The following is a 20,552-nucleotide window of genomic DNA, read 5'->3' on the forward strand; positions in this document are numbered from 1 at the left end:
AAAAATCTTACACAGTTCTGGGCAAGAAGACCGACTTTTCGTAAATATCATTTGGTTTTAATGTAATGCTTTAATTTAGTTAATGCTAACAATAGATAGCGCAGCTAAAGAAAAGCCGACGTTCCAACTTGCAGCATCATAACGAACCACACTTCAAACTTGCCCCGCTCAAATTTTTTCAACTTTAAATTAAGCGTTAACTCGAGATACAATACTACAACATATCAAAATTTTATTGAAATTGTCCTAATCGTAAAGGTATTTTCGAGCCACAAAATGCTATACTATTTTATTTTAGGTCTATATATATAAATAAAGGAAATGAAATTTTAAGAAAATTTTCCTACTCCTCATACTTAAAAACGTAAAGAAAATTCGTTCTCAACCCCCCCTCCCACCATGCGATCGAAAGTAACACCGCACTTTTCGGCAAGTCGGTAAAAAAACCGACTTGCCAACATTAACACAAGTTTTTAATTTCTCAAATACTAAGTATAATATAAATATTATAGAAGAAAATTTATAACCGTGACAAAATTCTTGTTCCAATTTTAGACCTTAACGTTTTAAGGATATGAGTATAAAAATCTTTTCCAAAATTCAATTATTCTGTACGCCGAAACACAAATACATTGGTTTTACCTATTTAAACCGTTAAACTGATTTCGTTTACATTATGTACATTTATCCGGTTAATAATTCAATTTTTTTATTGCATCACTTTACAATTTAACCTCAAAAAGTTTTAACAATGCAAAAATAATCTTCTTAAATTTACACCATTAATTATTTTGGGTAAAATTCACGAGAAATCAACCGTTTTGGTGAAAATAAGTTGACTTGGATTTACTACCTAAATATACACTTTTTACAAAAAAATGTTTAACTTATAAATGTAAAATTAATGAGATTTTACGTAAATAAAATGTAACACGAATTAAATAAAATATTTTTTTACCGTTATAACAATAATTAAATAAATCTGAACTGCAAGTTTTTCTGCATAATAGTCTGAATGTACAAATATGAACTCAATATATTTTGACTTAATTTTATTCTAAAGAGAGTTTATTATTTCTCCACCGCAACTCTTCAAAGTTTGCTCCGACTATTTGGCCAGCAATAGAATAAAACTGTTGGAGAATTCTCCCTATACTCCTGACCTCGTTCCATGCAACTTTGCGCTGTTTCCCCAGCTGAAGAAAAAACTGAAAGAGAGGTATTTTACGAGCGATGATGTGATCTCTTAAGAACTTTGGACGATGAGTATGCCCAGATTTCCAACCTACGTGGCGCGAGTGGTAGCGTCTCGGCCTTTCATCTGGAGGTCCCTGGTTCAAATCCCGGTCAGGCATGGAATTTTCACACCGGCTACTAATTCATCTCATCCTCTGAAGCAATATCTAACTGTGGTCTGGGAGGTTAAAAAAAAAATCCGACAAAACATGAAAGGTTTTCGAAAGACGGAAAATTGTATAATGTGGTGAAAATTATTTTGAAAAATTTTTTAAAAGTTAAGACGTATTGTAAAAATTACCAGTGTCCTTTGTATAAATGACGAATGAGGGAAAGCAATTAACACCCATATTCCATTTATTCTAGCCGGCTGATGATACATATCTTGATGATATACTTGTAACAGCTGATTATACCATAAATTTTCTGTAGCGTTGAAAAAATACAAAATACTGTAGGTTATCCCTATCACACAACCTCCCAATGAAAGCCAGAGAACCTAACACTTCGCCACGGAAAATCGGCTGTAGATATTTAATTATGAAAAAATGAATGATTATATTCGTAGTTCGCGCGCATATGATTAATATCAAACTGGCATTACACTTACTAAACTAAATGATATATTAATTTTAAAATATTGTTTCAAGTAATACTATTAACAATAATAAATTATAATATACAATGAAAAATTCAATTACCATAATAAAAACACTTATATATAATTAATAAATATAATTTCACACACACACACACACACACACAAGCACATATTTCATAAACACAAATATGAATGCAATTTAAAAAAAGGAATAATTAATAGACTAAGCTTTCCACGATTATTAGAAAAAAAATTTAATCCATGTACATAGTTCAGGAATCGCAATTTTCACTACCAAATACTGCAGTGCTATCTATGAACATAGATACAAAATCAAAGGGTGACAATTTAATACCGAAGTTATGAAAGAGGGCGATGGTAGTTAGAATAAACAGTGCTACTATCTCCCGCTAAAACGAAGTACCATTTGTACGCGCCATGTGTGTGTCTTCTGCTATATTCGGCTCATTCAAAATGCCAATCAATAATTCGCTCTGCACTTTTTTGTCAATCCCACCCCCGCTTCTGTGCGCAGTCTTGTCCAAGAAGCCATAACAGTCGACAAGCTGCTGTATCGTGTGTGTTTATACGTATATAAAGCATCGTTTTGAAATGACAAAGCGGTTCGCATATCGTAAATTAAAAACATAGTTAAACGGTAACGTGTAATGTGTTATATCAGTGGGGTGTGATCGTACGTAACCTGGGTTGACCGTAACAGTTCGGCGTATCGGTTATCACGTATAAAAGGGTTCTGATGCGATGTCCGCCGACTGTGTCATGTTCAACACAAGAATCAACCTTAAAATACTGGAAAGATTAAGTAATACAAACGTAGCGAGGAAAACGTACACAATGATTTACTCTTTACGGTAACATATTCCTTCTGAACAAATGAAACACAGCAATGGTTGTCAAAATGGCAGGAATGGATGATCATGAAAGAAAAATTGTTATAGAGTTTTGTCATTTATTAGAAAAATCAAAGCAACTATTTAATGGACTAAGGTATGATATTTATTATAATAAGGTAAACATATAATATGTACATGTCATAATTAACATTTAAGAGAAAACTAAATATATATACACAACTATAGAAATGAAATCAAAACTTAAATGAACACTCCCACGTATTTATCTAACCCCACCTAATTTTAAAAATATATGTAAGTGTATTATTTTTTTTTATTTTGAAATGTACTTTGATTTTTTTAAATCTACTATTTTATAATATAATAAAGACAGACTATGAGGTTATTACAATACTCTTTTTAATATTAACACAATCTATTGTAATAAATGATTTTTTTTTAATTTACAATATTAAAACATAACACCATATATAATTATTTTTTGTTCCACATAAATATTAAATATAACATGAAAATAATGACACCTAAAAAGTAAAACAATAAACATAGATTTCTTTACATTATGTAGAGAAATAACAGACAACCATTATCTAAAAAAGGAAATAAGTTTAACGCAAAGAAACATTATAACAGGGTTATATAACAAGTAAAATAGAAATTCATATGTAACAAGCAGCATGTTACTTAACGGGAAAAGAAATTTTGTAGAAATGAAAGCACAATTATATATGTGAACATGTACTTATGTGATTAATGAAAATACCTATGACTCATCTAATTTCTTTAACTTACAGAACTGCACCAACATTACATTAAAGTACTTTTAAAAAAAAATATTAAATAAGCATTATACCACAAACAAAAACATATAGGTCATCAAATTAATATTTACTCTAATTGTTTGTATGAATATTTTTTTGTTTTAAACTCATCTTTTAAAGATAAACAGAACTATAATACAGAAAAAATAGACATACTTCATCATCTTGAATACAAAAAACATAATGTAACTTAATAAATAAATATTTTATTTAGATCCCCACATAACTAAACATTATATAGACCGGGTCAATAATAAATAACTATGCAACTTTATTATAGTAAAAGAGAACTACTCAGGCACTTTCCAGAAAGGAAGGAGGGAAAAGTCCAGTTTTATTTACTAATTAATAGTAAAAACTCATTCAACAAAAATAATATTTCATTAATAAGGAATCTTTCAGTTTACTTATTAGTAGATTGACAGGAAAGTTTTTAAAACCAAAATAATTTATCAGATGGAAAGAACAGCAAAAAGCCCTTTCTTAAGGTCTAAAATATTATAAACATTATTAAATAAGAAAATATGAGAACTACCTGGTTTAAAACAAATTAATATATATATTTATATATATATATATATTTTTTTTTTTTTTGTTTAATTATTTTATTTTAGTAAAAGCTGAACATTTACAAATATTACATGGAAATGTTGAAATTTTAAATTTGCTTAAAATAGATCTACACAAATTATATTTACTGGCATGAAATAAAGATCTGACAGCCTATTTTTATTTCCAGAAGCCACTGTATTATTTTAAAGTAGCCCAAATATTTCATATTGTACCTTTGGTAGGAGAACATGAGGTGTAATAAGAATTTAATGAAGAATTTTACTAGAATTTTAACCTCAGAACACTTAACTTCAAAAATCAGCTGATTTGTTATGACAAGTTAATCACTGGACCAGCCCGGTGGACTAATGAAAATATTGGCGATCAATTAATACACAATGTGAAACAATATGGTCCACTGGTTATTTTGATAATGATATCAAATTCATTTTGTTTACTTTTCTTTTTACTTTTAAAATAAGTTTACTTAATTTAACATGACTTTCAAGAGAATTACAGGGTAAATTTTTACAAACATCACTTTTTCATTATTTTTGACAAAAGTACACTTTTTTCAGCATTTAATTTTTTTTTAAACTTTCAAACTTTTCCAAATGTACATTGCTCTTTTCAAATTACAGAAATACAAAAGAAAAATATAAAACGTAACTTAGGTTATCAACAAGGATTTACACCGTAAAGTACCTTACCATCGATTAAAAAACTACCTTTTTAATATGTTACATACAAACAACTAAATAAATGACTAACAAAGAACTAAATAAAATAATAAGGCAATATTTCAGTAACCACTACTATGGTCTTATTTGTTCAAATATATTTTTAGCAATTCTTTTTCAGTCAAAACTATTATCCTGCCTTTAAGCGGGTCAGTTTGAACCAGTTGCATTGTTTCCAACACTAAAACAATGTTATTTTTACATCAAGGTCATTAACTATCATTACATCAAGGTCACAGTTATAGTCATGTAACTGTGTCTACTATTGTATGAGAAAACTGATATGGCTTCAATCTCTCAGTACTAATAAGACTCGTTAAATGAACAAAATACTAGACACCAAAACAAGGATAATCAAATCAAAATAAAGGTACTAATTGTTTCAGTTTGATTTGAACTTTAATCCTTCAGCATCATAAAAGAGACAACTGCTCACCAAGGTTATGAGTTATCCTTTCACTCTGCTCTACCATTCAAAAACCTAATCTTCCATACATATGACTTAAAGTTAATCTTATCCTCTCCTCTTCATTCCTTCTTTTATTTTACAGGAAACAAATCCATCAAAAAGTCCTTTTAAAACAATAAATTCTTTTTAAGCAATATTCTACCATCTTTCTTAATTTTCTTAATATATTTAATAAATCAACATACATCCTTCTCTTTAAGAACGAGAGGCTAATGACCATACCAGTATATTCCACTTAAAATCTAGTAACAAAAGTTTTTCTGAATACATGCTCAAAAAAATAGATTTTAATAAATTATCTTTTCAAACATCTAAATATCAGGTTCTGTATGCCTAGCCTTTCTCGGAAATTACATTTTTTGTGGCATCTATTACAATTTAACAATATTCTCTGTAAATTTAACAATTATAACTGTAAAACTATACCAATGAAAGTATATAAAGCATTCATAGAGATATATGCTATAACTATTAAAAAAAAAACAAACAAAAATCATCCAAATTGCATTCAAATTAGATTTTAAAACAATTTAATCAAAATGTCAGATATCCAAAGTTGTACTGCATAATTTATTAGATTCAATTACACATTTTTACGAATATACTTGATTAAATTTTTAAAAAAGGTGCATAAAATATGTGTGTTATATTAAACATTACAATAATGGGGTAGTAAAGTCTTTCATCTACAACATTCTTGGTTCAAGTCACAGAGAAGTATGGCAATTTTTTCACAGTAGAAAGATTAATTTCTCATAATAATTATAACAAAAATACTTAACAACTTAATTGGAAATAAGGCTACGGTAACTAAAATAATAAATAAATAGTATTAATAATCAATTAATGAAAAAAAAACTGAATGAAAACACTAGATTTTCATAATATATAAAAGTAATTTTCCTGATAGGTTTGAGTTAGAAGACCATCCATGAACTAGATAAAATTAGAGAACTGTTTAACATAGGTATACAAAAAAAAAATGAAAATGATTAGAAACTTCAAGTATTGTTTGTATAAATGTCTTACACCCTCCCATCAACTGTATTTTCATGAGAACCTGAAAACATTATTTAATGTCTGTTATCACCAGTTTTGTAAAGTTTTATAATATCTAATATTTAATATTAGATGGTTAAACCATCTAAAATTATTCCGCAAATAAACATTCCATTTAAGAAAGCAATAATTTTTTAACAACTATCTTGTTTTTCTTTTACTAGACATTCATTTCATCATGGTTATTGTCATCATTTATTAAATTGATTTGACCAACTAAAATTACAACATTTTTATTATTTAGTATATTTCTGGGCACCTTACTTTTTATTTATTTAATTATTTCATTAGATAATTTTTTCATACTTTACTTATTTTCTAAATAATAAAAAATTATGACATAAATTTAATTATCATTCTCCAGTAACCTAAACTGACTCTTGACTATTACTTAACGAACAATCTACACCACCCCTGATCAAACAACACAACTTTACGTATATCAACAACGCATAAAGAAAATCCACAGATGCTTAGAGATTTCAATTCATTAAATAAATATCATATAACTATAAATACCATACAGATTTCCTTAATATCCAATTAATCAAAATTCTGTCACCATGTAATGTCCTACAATAAGACAGATTGTACACATTTTTTCAATTTTTCATTATATTCTCCTTAATAATTTCTTTCAATTTATGTCAATTTTCACTGTAATCAACTAATCTGCAATGAATACAACTTAACAATTTTCAATCTTAACACACTCAAGTCTGAAAATTAAGTTAAAAATTATGAAATAGTTCGTAAGAATTGCTCAGGGTAAAAAATTATGTTAACTATAATTTAGAAAAACAAGAGAGAAAGTAATTTAACCTTAGTTCAAGACAACTACCACTTTAAACAAAAACAAAGGAACTTTTTAATTAACTAAACAATGAAAGAATTACTATAAGGTACACAGGACAATAAATACCAAGCAAGCAACACTTGCTGCGCTTAAAAGAAAAATCACCACTTGTTAAGTTAAATAGTTGATAAATAATAAAGAAAAAAAAGGTATATTGTAAAAAGTATATAATGTTTTTCACTTAAAATCTTGAGCCAATTTAACAGCAATTAAATTTAACTGTTAACAGTAAGTAAGTAAGTAAGTATTTCATTAAAATACCATCCAAAACGTGCCGAATTTTCACCTACATCTATGAAGACCTAAAAAGTAATCTAAAACAAATAACCTTGAATTCTTGTAAAATGTAATCTAATGACAATAACTACTCGCTACCCTCTTTCACTTCACTATAACTGCACAAATTATCAAATTAGTCTGATTCTAAGCTCCATTATCAACTACCTTATAATGAATACCTAAATAACTGCTTATCCTTAATTTTATCAGCAACATTGTCCAAATTACCCTTACTAAAAGTAGTCTATATTAATTACTTTACATTCACAAAACATCACTTTTCATTCTTTACATAACTTTACACCATACCACAAAACTGTTAACATTGTATAATATTTTCAAATTTCTGGAACTTAACTTCCAAGGCCTTTTGAGAATAATTTTCAGCACCTTTCTCACTCAGTGAATTTTCCAATATCTATAAGGTAACTCCAACAAAGAAGATGCGACAATTAGTTCCAAAAGCCCATTGAAAATATATTTCTATTAATTTGAAAGAAATTTGTCTATAATTTTATAGTTTTAGTATGTTTAATCATGCTTTTCACTAATTTCTATTTTCTTCAACCAGCTGCTCCATTCGACTAATCTCATTTCAATTTATAAATACATATCAAAAACTGGATACATGATCAACTTAAAGCACTTTACACTTTAAATTAATGCAAACATGATAACCTGATAAGTAAGGTTATTCATCAATGCTACACATAAATTTAGTTATTTTGTTTTAATGAAATCATACCTAATTTAGTTGGAAATTTTGTTTATATTTCATTCATCCTTTTTTTAATCTTACATTTTTAGAAGTTTATGCAAAATTATTTTCATTTATAAACTACACCAAACGTGGATAATTTCTTTACAACTTCTTTACTGTTTTCCTTTAAAATAAAAACAATTATATAATTTTATAGTGAAACGTGTTTTGTGTTCTGAACATTAATTTATTTACATGGTTATATGTACAACTTGTAGGTATGTTTCATCAACCCACCGGGTTGGTGTAGTGGTTAACACGTCTTCCCAAATCAGCTGATTTGGAAGTCGAGAGTTACAGCGTTCAAGTCCTAGTAAAACCAGTTATTTTTACATGGATTTGAATACTAGATCGTGGGTACCGGTGTTTTTTGGTGGTTGGGTTTCAATTAACCACACATCTTCTCAGGAACGGTCGAACTGAGAATGTACAAGACTACACTTCATTTACACTCATACATATCATCCTCATTCATCCTCTGAAGAATTATCTAAACGGTAGTTATCGGAGGCTAAACAGGGAAAAGAAAGATAAAAAAAAGGTATGCTTCATTACGCACGGCCCCTAAGGTGATGATTTATTTTTGTACAACTGTTCAATGTAACAAATTTCACTAAGAGTAAGCTAAAAAAAAAAAAATTACCTGAAGTTTGTTTCTTTATTACTGTAAAAAATATATAGCAAGATAGTAGTAATCAGTTAACGATATATAATGCAATGTACAATAAATAAATAACACAACAGAAATTTCTTACTAAATCTTCTTAAACCATTAAGTAAGATTATAGATATCACATTCATAACATAATGTAGGCTTCAATAAAATTGCAGCAAAATGAGTAACATACAATGTAGTACAATAGTACAACGAATATATCAATTATTTTGTTTTTTATGCAAAAAAAACCAGAGTTAACCTCGCAATAGGCTTTGATTTCTTCTGTACAATCACCTTAATTCTTTTTTTAAATATTTATAAAATTAACTAAATACATAATTGTTAAATGGAATGTTATAAAATGGTTTCTGTTTTTATTCATGCGGGTCATCAACTATAATTTTTGTTTAAATAACTTATAAATCCTAAAATTTTGAATATCAAAATTTATACATAATATAATCATATACACGTCGTTAAAACTTTAAATCATCTTTTCAAGCATTATAAATAGTGTTTTGATATTAAAAGAGGATAAATTAATTAATATAACCAATGGATTTTAGTTTATTCTTATACTTAACCACCTACTTTGCAAATTTTTTTCTTTTTAAAATAGAAAATAAAAATATTCCACAAATAAAAATACTTGAACATACAAAAACATTTAATTAAAATTTGTTCAACTATTTTCACTAAAAAGCAATAAAACCCCTTACTAAAACATTCAGGCTGTTTCATATTATGTATTAAAGGACATAAATTCAAAACCTACAACACTGAAGACTATTTTAAAAATACTCAATAATGAAGAAACACAATAATGTAAACTGAAAATTATCTTCAATGGTAAAATTTTAAGTGTTCCATAAGAAAGCATAGATATTAAAAAAAAACATTTACCAATTTTCAGACCTAGAAAAAAACCTGTAACAAAAAAATAATAAAAATAGTTTTAAAATTTCAATCACAACTAAAAGAAATACAGCTTCAGTTAAACACTTCTTATAGATTGCAATCACCAATAAATATTTCTTAATATTATTATTTTTTAAGCAGTCCATTATAATTATTGACACTAAAACTGGCAACATCACACAATTAGGTTATTTGCAAAATTACCTAAGTAATCTATGAGTTCTGATTTATTGAGAGCCTACAGCCATTCGTATTCATTTAATCCTTATTTCACAAATTTTAATTTACAGGATAGTATTCACCAAGATGTTGAACCATCAGATTGTAAGACAGATGCAATTTACTATATTACCCACGACCAAACATATTTGAAAATTTTGGATAACATAAAAATTTGACTACATTATTCAGACAAAAAAAAAATTGCTCATTTCTATATAAAACTAGAACTTATTCCATTAAACATGTTAAAAACTAATAACTTTGAAAAAATATACATGAATATATCACATTAATAACTAAACTGGCAATGAAATTTTTTTAAATATTAATATGTATGAAACCTATATAAGACGGCAGAATTCATTCGCTTGCAAATTTAATTATTTCAGTACAACTCATATTAACATATTTAAATTTTAGTAGTAGTAGTAGTAGTAGTAGTAGGTGACTTGGCTTTACTAAACAGGCAGTATAATCGCTAGTTTGACTTTTAGTACAATACCTGGATACAAAATGCAGCTACTGTTTAGTAAAGGACTCTATATATTCTTAGGAAAAAAGTGGTGCTGTATTGCACTGGCACAGACAGATATAGTCACGGAGGTAACAAACATCATCCTTAAAGGATCTATCCGATTAAAAAGGGATGAAGATTAAGAAAAGAGGGAAAATAGAAAAAGGGAACGATTAATGCACACATGGTGGGATCGATTGGGGCTGAAGAAAACACAAATATTTTATAAGCAATATAAAATGAATCTCAACACTGAAAAGTAATTTTCTTTTTTAAATTAATAATCGATGAAGAATTTGGCGTAATCACTCATAATCTATCTTTTAACCTTTGATAATAATGTAGGACTCAAATATACTAGCTCAACTAAGGCTGTCAACTCTCACAACAAGTAGTAATTAAATAAAAGTTTTAAAACATCTAAGGAATAATAATAATACACACGAAAAGAAAAAAAACAAATATCAACCAATGGGGTTTCTTCCATAACAAAGCAAATAAATAAATTTTTGATCGCTTTTTATGCCAAAATGTTTTTAAATATATTTGGTTTAGTTTTAGAGACTACTCTATCAGAGATCCTAAAAAAATAAAAAACAAACAGCAATCGGTTTGAAAATTTCAAAATACAATATTGTCTCAAAGTTGAATAGTAATTTTTTTTAAGTAGATAACTATCATATCAGATAACTTTAATATCTTTAACATCTTTAACATAATTAGATAACTTGAATATCAGTTTTCTTATGTTATTTGATTATTTAATTGTACTATCTTAGGAATGATTGACTCAATACTGGACATGAAACTGCATAACTATAACTGGCAATAGAGACCATTACCGAGCATAATCTCATAATAAAAAATAACTGAAAATGTATACAGATATATATATATATAAATATATATCACACAATGATATATGAGAGAAAGAGACAGAAGGAAAAAAATATATTTGGCAATTTGTCAAAAGTAATAAGTTTAAAAATCCTAAACTGCACTGTAAAAATAAACATCATGTTATCTGCAGTAATAAAACAATAAGTTCTTTTAAATTGATTAAAAAACAACAATCATTTGCACTTAAAAATAGATTCAATTTAAAAAAAGAAACCAGCAGCAATTCAATCAGTAAATTTAATTAAAAAATAGTAAATATATATATTTAAATCAAATTCTTTTATATAAAATTAATTTACTCTAAAAGTATTAAATCCTAATGAGATTAAATTTATTTTCTACAGACTTTACTTCTTGATTAAACTCAATAATTTTTAAGATCCCAATTTTATTTATGTTACATTCTTATTAAAAACATTTTGTTTAATTAAGACTGATTTAAAAATAATAATTTTAATTTGAAATTATAGTCTCACCATACACCAAAAGCCCAAAATAATTTATAATTTGGTCTTTTCCAGTCTTTGTATTTCTCTGAGACAATGATAATGAACCCCAAAGACTGATAGACTGTGTTTTAAAATTCAAATTTATCTCCAGCAGGAGTTCTGGATAAATGCTTTCAACTGAATACTTACACACAAATTCTAAATATTACTGAACATATTCAAATACTATCACACACTCCCATGGACAAACGAGGTTGTTTTGTTATGTGTACCTGTTCCCAGATGTTTTATTTCTGAAAAAAATTTTTTCCCAGTATATTTATAAGCCAGTCAACACAAAATTTAATTAATTATGTGCTGCTTCTACCCTTGTTCAAAATATCGTGATCAAAGGAACTTAGGCGGAATGTTATGCTTCCAGAGAGGGCCTCAGGCTATCCTTTGGGTGGGATTGTTTGTCCTATAAAGAATTATATGAATTCTGTAAATTAGTATAAATTCTATGGATGAGATACAAACTGCAGTCCAATGCACCCCGAATGTAATCTAGTGAGGAGAAACCTCTGAACTGATCCAGAAACTCAGTTTTCAGTCATATGGCTGACAAAGCCTAACAACTGAAGTATTCATTGAATAAAGATGGACCAACCTAAACTAAATAAAACATACATCAATTATGAAAGTATACAAACAGATGGTTTGAAATAAATAGCCAGTATTAGTGCTAATTACCAATACAATGTTACTGCTATTTACTTTGAATGCCTATGTTGTTGGTAAAGTAGTCACTGGGTTTGACTAACCTTTTAATATGCAAGATGTTATGACATAAGGTGGTCAATTTTTTAATATAACAATGAATTCATAGTTGTAAGATATATATGATTAAAGTTCACCAAATTTCATGAATGAAAATAACCATTATTAATTCTTCAATACTTATACTTTCTATGAAGAAACAGTGAAAAAAATAACAAACATAAAATCAAAATACAACAGAAAAATTTTTTTTTTTCTATGATGCACAGTAATGAAAATTATATAAAACCTTCACCATTTTAAATGCCAAACTAAAACAAATTTATTAAGTAAATATATTTTGTCATAATGCATTCAGCTGCTCTTAGTAATACTGTACTAAAACTAGCACCACCTACTGTTCCTGTTGATAACAGGTTTTTAGTTAACAAGGATTTGAATTGTGTTTGTTTATCAAGTCACTGTTGTATTTATATATACTCCTATAAGTGCATTAATATACGATCCGTTTTTTGTATGCGTCAACAGTATCAAGGTTAATATTAATATTTAGAGATTTGTGAAAGCCATCTATTAGATGACTGACAAATTTAGATTTTATGTTGCTTTGGAGGGAATTTAAGTGTTTATTCTACCTTTATTTAGAACTACAATTCTTTTTACCAATATGCATTACTGTGTGGTAGGACCAATTCATTTGTACAATATCTCTGGGGGATTGCACATGTTTGGTGTTGTGTTTTGTACATAATAATTATTTTGTTTTATTACAACAGCCACACTATAACCAATTTTTTTTTTTAATTTCAGAGCTATTTTCCTTGAAACTTTGTCTACAAATGTTAAGCTTACCTTCTTTTTATTTACACTTATTCTATTTCGTAGTGTGCCAATGAGTATACATCAGAATACTAAATGAACAAACACAATTCAAATCCGATACACAATTCCACCACATCCTAAATACATGTCTGCCTAACTCAAAAAAATCTGCAACCAAAATCATCAGCTGATCCAAGGTAGAAAACAGTTGCACCAGTCATATATAAGCGTTGCACCAATTATTATAAGAGTAACTGAAATTACTATGATGTGTTTCAAAAACTTTCTTTTTAATAAATTTGATTTGAATAATAATTTTTTTTAAATTTTTTAAACAGTTAGGTAAGAGAGTAACACATAAGAATGACAAGTATAGGTCATAAAACAAAATAATGAAATAGGATAATTTCAAATGATTAATGATTAAATAAGAGAAAAATATCTTGAAAATAAGGTGACTACTGAATATAAGAGGAAAAACTGTCACCATACTACAGTAGTAAAGAAAAATTTTTTGTTAAAGAAAATAAACTATAAATGAGGTGATTCGTAAGCAAATATGTTTTCTAAATGTTATGCAAGTAATAATCTTGTACAAGGTAAAAATGTGTTCAGGAAGAGAATAGAATAAAGTCTTGTAAACTGGATTAAAAAAAAAGTACAAAGTAATATTTCTATATTATTACGATTAAAATATTTTCTAAGTTATATAGATATATTCTACATGCATAATCTTCATTAGACAATAAAATATAAATTTTTTAAATCCTCATCAATGAGTTTCAAAAAATGTTTTATATAATCTAATGCATCCCATTTTAAACTTTGCACAAAATATCAAACAGTAAACTGATTTTACTTAATTGTAAAACAATATTGATACCAAAATAAAATTTAAAAAACAGCCATTTAGAATTAAAAGGTACTAAAATTCACTTCCTTCTTCCCTTCTGCCAGGAGGATAAAATAATTACATAACTTAACACAACAAACAATAGACATAAATATGTTATACATTTACTATAATTAGGTTGATAATAAAAAAGCACTAGTTTTCAAATGTACTAGACTGCTGACTTTTTTATGCTTTTAAATCAATAATTTTATTTACTAACAAAATAATTGTCAAGACAAAAATTATAATCTTAATTCTGTTAAAATTAATTTTCCAAGTATTGTTTAATAAAATATTTATAAACGATTTACTTCATTATACAATGCAAGACAAATATTTATTTGCTCAAAAGAGTTTCATAAACTATTAAACAAATTTTTCCAATTCTTTCTATAATCTTCAGTTTCAAGTTGAAAATTTATTAAACAATATTCAGATTAGATAAGGAGAAATTTTATTTAGGCAATAGTATTGTAAGGATTTTTTTCTCCATGAAATATAGCAATAAACTTTAAATGCTAATCGTGAACCTTGCTAAAAAATTGTTTGAATTGGATGTGAAATCTAAGAAATCTCAGTTTAAAAAAAAAAGAAATAAAAAAGTTATTAGGAATTAAGTACGATTGGCACTACACAATATCAGAGAGGTAATATCTAAGTTTTGCCAACAGAAAACAATATCAATAAGGTAATCCTCTCTCTGTTCTCCACAAACTCAGTCAAAATAAAATTCTAATCTTACGACCTGAAGGAAAACATCATAAACTTAACATATAATACCTATATATTATTCTGTTTGTTTTCATTTTAATTTCAACAATAATGTTCAATTTTGGCTTTGATTTTACACTCGAATTCTACAGTTTGAGCTATTTATGAATTTATACTAGTAAAGGCATGTTCCAATTTCATACAGCCAGATGTCAATAATGTTATAATTTATGTTTATAAGAACCTTCCAATCTTTACACAGTACAAATCTGCCAAGAATCAGAAAAATTTTAATAATATTAAAGAAAATAAAGGCTTTAATGATGTAACAGATATTGACATGACTTCCTAACAATAAATTTAAACACCCATTAACTTTAAATGAAATATTAGACAATCATATTATGGTTCTGCATTAAATTCCACATGCAGATGAAATTTTTTATAAAAAAAAAATATATAACTTCACCATAAACCAATTCATAAGTCATCAGAGGTAATGGACACTATTTACCATGCGATTACACTGTACTATAAGAGCTATAAATAGAATAATGTTAACAGAACTGTACCAAATTAGTATTAAATTATGATTTGGGTAAGACTGTAATCTATATCCCTTTAAAATCTAATGGTTGCACAACACTTGAAAATGTTTAAAACAGTAAACTTTAAAAATGACAAATCACTAGTTTTAACAAAACACTTCAATGACTTGAAACATTCTCATTCATTCTTATGACTACCTCAGTAAGTGACAACTTCACTGCTGTTGCATTCACCCTGCTATGAGCTGATTTTATTGATGGTAGCTTTCTTGAATTAGGAAGACTGATATTTAGAAGTGACCACAAAGTATGTTGGATATGAACTGTGTCTGTTCATTTTGTACGTCACAGTTGTATGTTTAAATTAATTTCATAATGTCACAATGTTCAAGTACTAAACTAAATATTTTCTATTTATACGTTTGTAAAATATCAAAGCTGTTGATGATGTGGTCCAGAAGCATTGTATTTGTTTGTTGCTAATGTTCTGTATACAATAATTTGTAGTGATATACTTATTTTTCTTATAAACATTGTACCTAACCCAGTTTTTTAAATATATGAAGCTATTTTCTCAATATTTTTGTTTATGTATGTTAACACAATGTATTTCTGTTTTGTTTGTTTTTATTTTCATTTTTATTTATTTTGTGCAAGTGTGTCAATGCATGTGGTGTTATATCTGTTTAGTTGAGATAAGTATTATATAACATCATGTTCATTGATTTAATCTTCAGGAGAAATGGGCTTGTTGATGAGTCTATGGATCATATTTCTCGTACTAAATGCAATTAGTTTGGATGGTAGGATGATTGAGATGTGGTGAATGGAATGACAGTGTCTGACATTGTTGATTTTCTGTATATTTTAGTTGCTTTATGTGAAGATCAAGAAAATGTATTTATTTGTTTGAACTGACAATTTCCAGAGAACAACATCCCAGAAAGCAATAGAATGGGGAATAAGAATAAAATGCCAATGATTAATTAAACCGGTTCCTGTAAATCATTAAAGTTAAACAACGATTAGCTGCTGCAATTTCAATCCATGTTGTTGTTATTTATAACTGGCTAATAACCACAGCAGTTGATGATATTATAATAAAATGAATATTAGTCTTAAAAAATATTCTCCACACTATCTTTCAATCTTCCAACATGAAATCTAATATAAAACATTATCATAATCCAAGAATAAATGAACTTTAATTCAAAGATACATTTACAATATAATTTTCCAATATTCTTGTAACGATCACTTTTATTTCATAAAAAAAAACAACTAAATATAAACAACATATCTGAATATCAAATAAAATACAAATAACTTAAAGGATGAGCAAAACTGTGTATGAAACGATCCCAGTTACTTGGACTTATGCCAGGATTATGCAGATACTGAAATACAACACTGGAAATTTGTATAAATCTCACATTTTTAACGTAGTTTTTTATATCACATTATGTTCCTTTTTTTGTTATAAAAGTCAATGTTTTATTCAAATATATATATATAATAGTTATAAAATTAGTACTACAGATTATAAATAAAAACATGCTTAATGAAATTTTCCAGGTCATTCCAGTATAAAAATGTTTAAGTTTATCAAGATAATTTAATAATGAATTATGATTCACAGGCACTAGTTAGGGTTAAATTACAGTTTAACCCAAACTAGAATCTGAGGTGCGTATAAGATAAGGCTGGATCATCTACTCCTTTTAAAATCAAACCATCCTCAACTAAGCCTAAATGTAATTCCATATTCTGAACTAACCTTAAAAATTAAATACAACAAATTTATACGACAGTTAAAATAAGTCTGTATAAATAATAAACCTACATTAATGTAAATGAAATTTGATAACATAAACTAATGTCAATAGAAATTAGAATTAAAGCTTCTATTAATTTGAATTAAGCCATCCAGTTAAGTCCAACTGCTTAATTCATTATTTTTTTTTTATATGAAGCACCCACCTTCACACTGATTCCTTTGAACTATTAACAAGTCAGAATAATGAATACATATTGATGTAAAGGTCTGACAGCATTATTAATGAGTAGGTGTTATTGATGAATGGCTTAGAAAATTTAAACCTAACCTGACCTAATCTAAGCAAAGTTAGTTTGTGTTTTGTTTGTACAATGAAAGTAGCTACTGCTCAGAAGGTCAAAGTGTCCTTGATATCCTTTTGAACAATCAAAGAGTGACCTTTTTGTTTGTTCTGAATGTCATTTGTACTACACACACTACATAAATATTCTTCTACCTTTCTTGCAACTCTCAGATTCCTTTATTTGAAAGAGACTGATAGTCTTAACTTGGTATGACTGGTAATCATATGCTGTGTGTTCATACAAAGTACACTTTTTATTCTTACTTACAACTTCAACATATTTGAAGTAACAGTGATATTAGGCTGAAAGCATTCTTTTCTAATAAGAGTTCTACAGTGCAGTTGGGGATTATATAAGAAATAATTATTATCCTTTTAACAGATCCTATTAAATTTCACTGCTAAAGTCAATTAAAGTTATTTTTGGGTATTGTTGATTACTGATTTATCCTCTGATAAACTGATAAATGCTGTATTCCTGACTGGAGGAGTTTTGTTAGATGCTCAAATTAATTTTGGGTTTTTTAAAAATAAATCCATTAAAAACTTTAAAAATAATTTTTTCTGCCTGTGATAACCTTTAGACTAATACTGAGTTTGTCAACACAAAATTTAGTTTTTATTTAGTCTTTGAAATAGAGTACAAGAAAATATACAATATTTTTTTACAGCCATTGCTTTGCAACATTTACAAGGTCTGTAAATACAGTAATGAGAATAGTGTTTTTTTTTTTTTGGCAGCCAAAATGGTAACACTGTAGTAAAGTTATTAAAAAACATATGGTTATATGAACAGCTGATTTATATTAGGTATTCATATTTTTAGTCTATTGTTGCCATGCGAGACGTAAACAAACTTTTCGTGAAACAAGTTTTTGTTGTTCATTACAAAAATGAATGATACTAATTATGAGCAATGTTATGCAATCAAGATTTGTGTTAAACTCGGTGAGAATGCTAAGAAACTTTATAAAAATTGAAAAGGGCATATGAAAATAAATGATGCTCTGTCACGAGCCTAAATTTTTAGGTGGTTTAAAGCATTTTGTTGGCCGGGAATCAGTTGCAAATAATCCACTCTCTGGACCATTAATGTCAAAAGTGATGACAATATTAAGCAAATCTGAGACTTGATATGGTACAACCAGCGATTAACTGTCAGAATGATTGCAGAACAACTGAATTTGAACCATACCACAATCCATCAAATTTTGACAAACAAATTGTACATGAAAAAAGTAGTGCAAAATTGGTCCCAAAAAACCTCACTATTAAACAGAAAAACAACAGGGTAGAAGTGAGCAGCAATCTTCTAGGGTGAATTGAAACTGATCCTGATTTTCCAAAAAATGTTATTAGTGGTGATGAATCTTGGATACGAGTATTTGAGTACGACCCAGCAACAAAATGCCTGAGCAAGGAGTGGCACACTTCAAACTCACCACGTCCCAAAAAAACAAAAATCAGCAAATTAAAAATCAAAACCATGCTAATTTGTTTCTTTGATAGTAATGGCATTGCCCAATAGAGTTTTTTCCTACAGGACAGACTGTAAATCAATATGTTTACCAAGGCATGAAATGGTGCGAAAATGAGTTGCCCGTGTGTGACCAGCCATCAAAGACAACTGGATGCTGCATCATCAGAATACATCTTCTTACACTGTACTCTCAATTAATGAGTTTTTGGCAAAGAAAAACATTTCTGTAGTTCCTCAACCATCTTATTCACCTGACTTGAAAGTCCCTGCAACTTTTTCCTGTTACTGACTTTAAAAAAACACCTCAAAGAACACCATTTTGGAAATGGTGTCCAACCATAAAAAAAAAAGTGTAACAACCATTTGAAGGATATTCCAGTTTCTGAGTTCCAACACTGCTATGAAAAGTGGGAAAATAATTTCAAGCGTTGTGTGGCTTCTTAAGGGAACTATTTCAAAGAGTTCATGTATAATTGGATAGTAAATAAAACGTTTTCTGAACCAGTCTCATTACTTTATTTACAGACCTCGTACATTTCAATCCTTACACTTATATTTAATCTATAATGTATCTTTTTTCTGCATCTCTATTGATCATGCTTCTCAGCAAAAGAGATACTCATTTCTTTCGGATAAAGTCAAATATACAAAACTCTTTACGAATAAAATTGACTAACTTTCCTTTAGATCACAAATCAATTGTATATCACAAATGATATAAAAATATGTGTTATGCGCATAACTGACATGATAACTGGTAACAGAAACTGGTTATTGTTACAATTAACAAACTAGTTATGAGAGGTAAGTAAAGCAATGAAGTGACAAGAATATGCAATCAATAAGTATTAGTTATTTGTTTTATACTGATTTAAACATACTTTTAATTTAAATGTTTACAATTTATTTAGCATAATCTCTCTTCTGTATTAAGTTACAGAAAGTAGTTCAAAGGGTCAGTAGCACCTAACAAAAAAAATCCTATCATTTGATTTAAAGTAAATCTATATTATCAATGTTATTAAAACATTTTTAAACAAAATATTCATACTAGCCAGCCCATCAAGCCAGAACCTGGACCCTCAGGATCCAGAAAAACCACGTTGCCAACTCAGAGGCACCACAGCACCTACAGAGTTCGCTTTGCTTGCCATTCCCGCATTGCCAGGCGAACCGCACCCTGGACACCTGCAGAGCTCACTTTGGTCCCCATTCCCGTCTTCCCAGAGGGATCTGCCCCCTGGACCCCCACACTATTCCATTATCCTCATGGTTGGGAGAATAATACTGATAAATAACAATTAAAGT

At 28.0% G+C, this 20,552-nt stretch overlaps 1 protein-coding gene across 1 annotated transcript in view; it reads left to right on the forward strand.

Annotated features, from left to right (window-relative positions):
• Nucleotides 1-2,384: 2,384 nt before the first annotated feature.
• LOC142328780 (protein SCAI) overlaps nt 2,385-20,552 on the forward strand; it is a 79,761-nt gene continuing 61,593 nt past the window's right edge. Inside the window, exon 1 of the mRNA XM_075372807.1 lies at nt 2,385-2,845. Coding sequence (XP_075228922.1) covers nt 2,745-2,845 — 101 coding nt within the window. The 5' untranslated portion in view covers nt 2,385-2,744. The remainder of the gene's footprint in view (nt 2,846-20,552) is intronic.

The sequence above is a fragment of the Lycorma delicatula genome, chromosome 8 (assembly GCF_047948215.1).
Source record: "Lycorma delicatula isolate Av1 chromosome 8, ASM4794821v1, whole genome shotgun sequence".
NCBI lineage: Eukaryota > Metazoa > Arthropoda > Insecta > Hemiptera > Fulgoridae > Lycorma > Lycorma delicatula.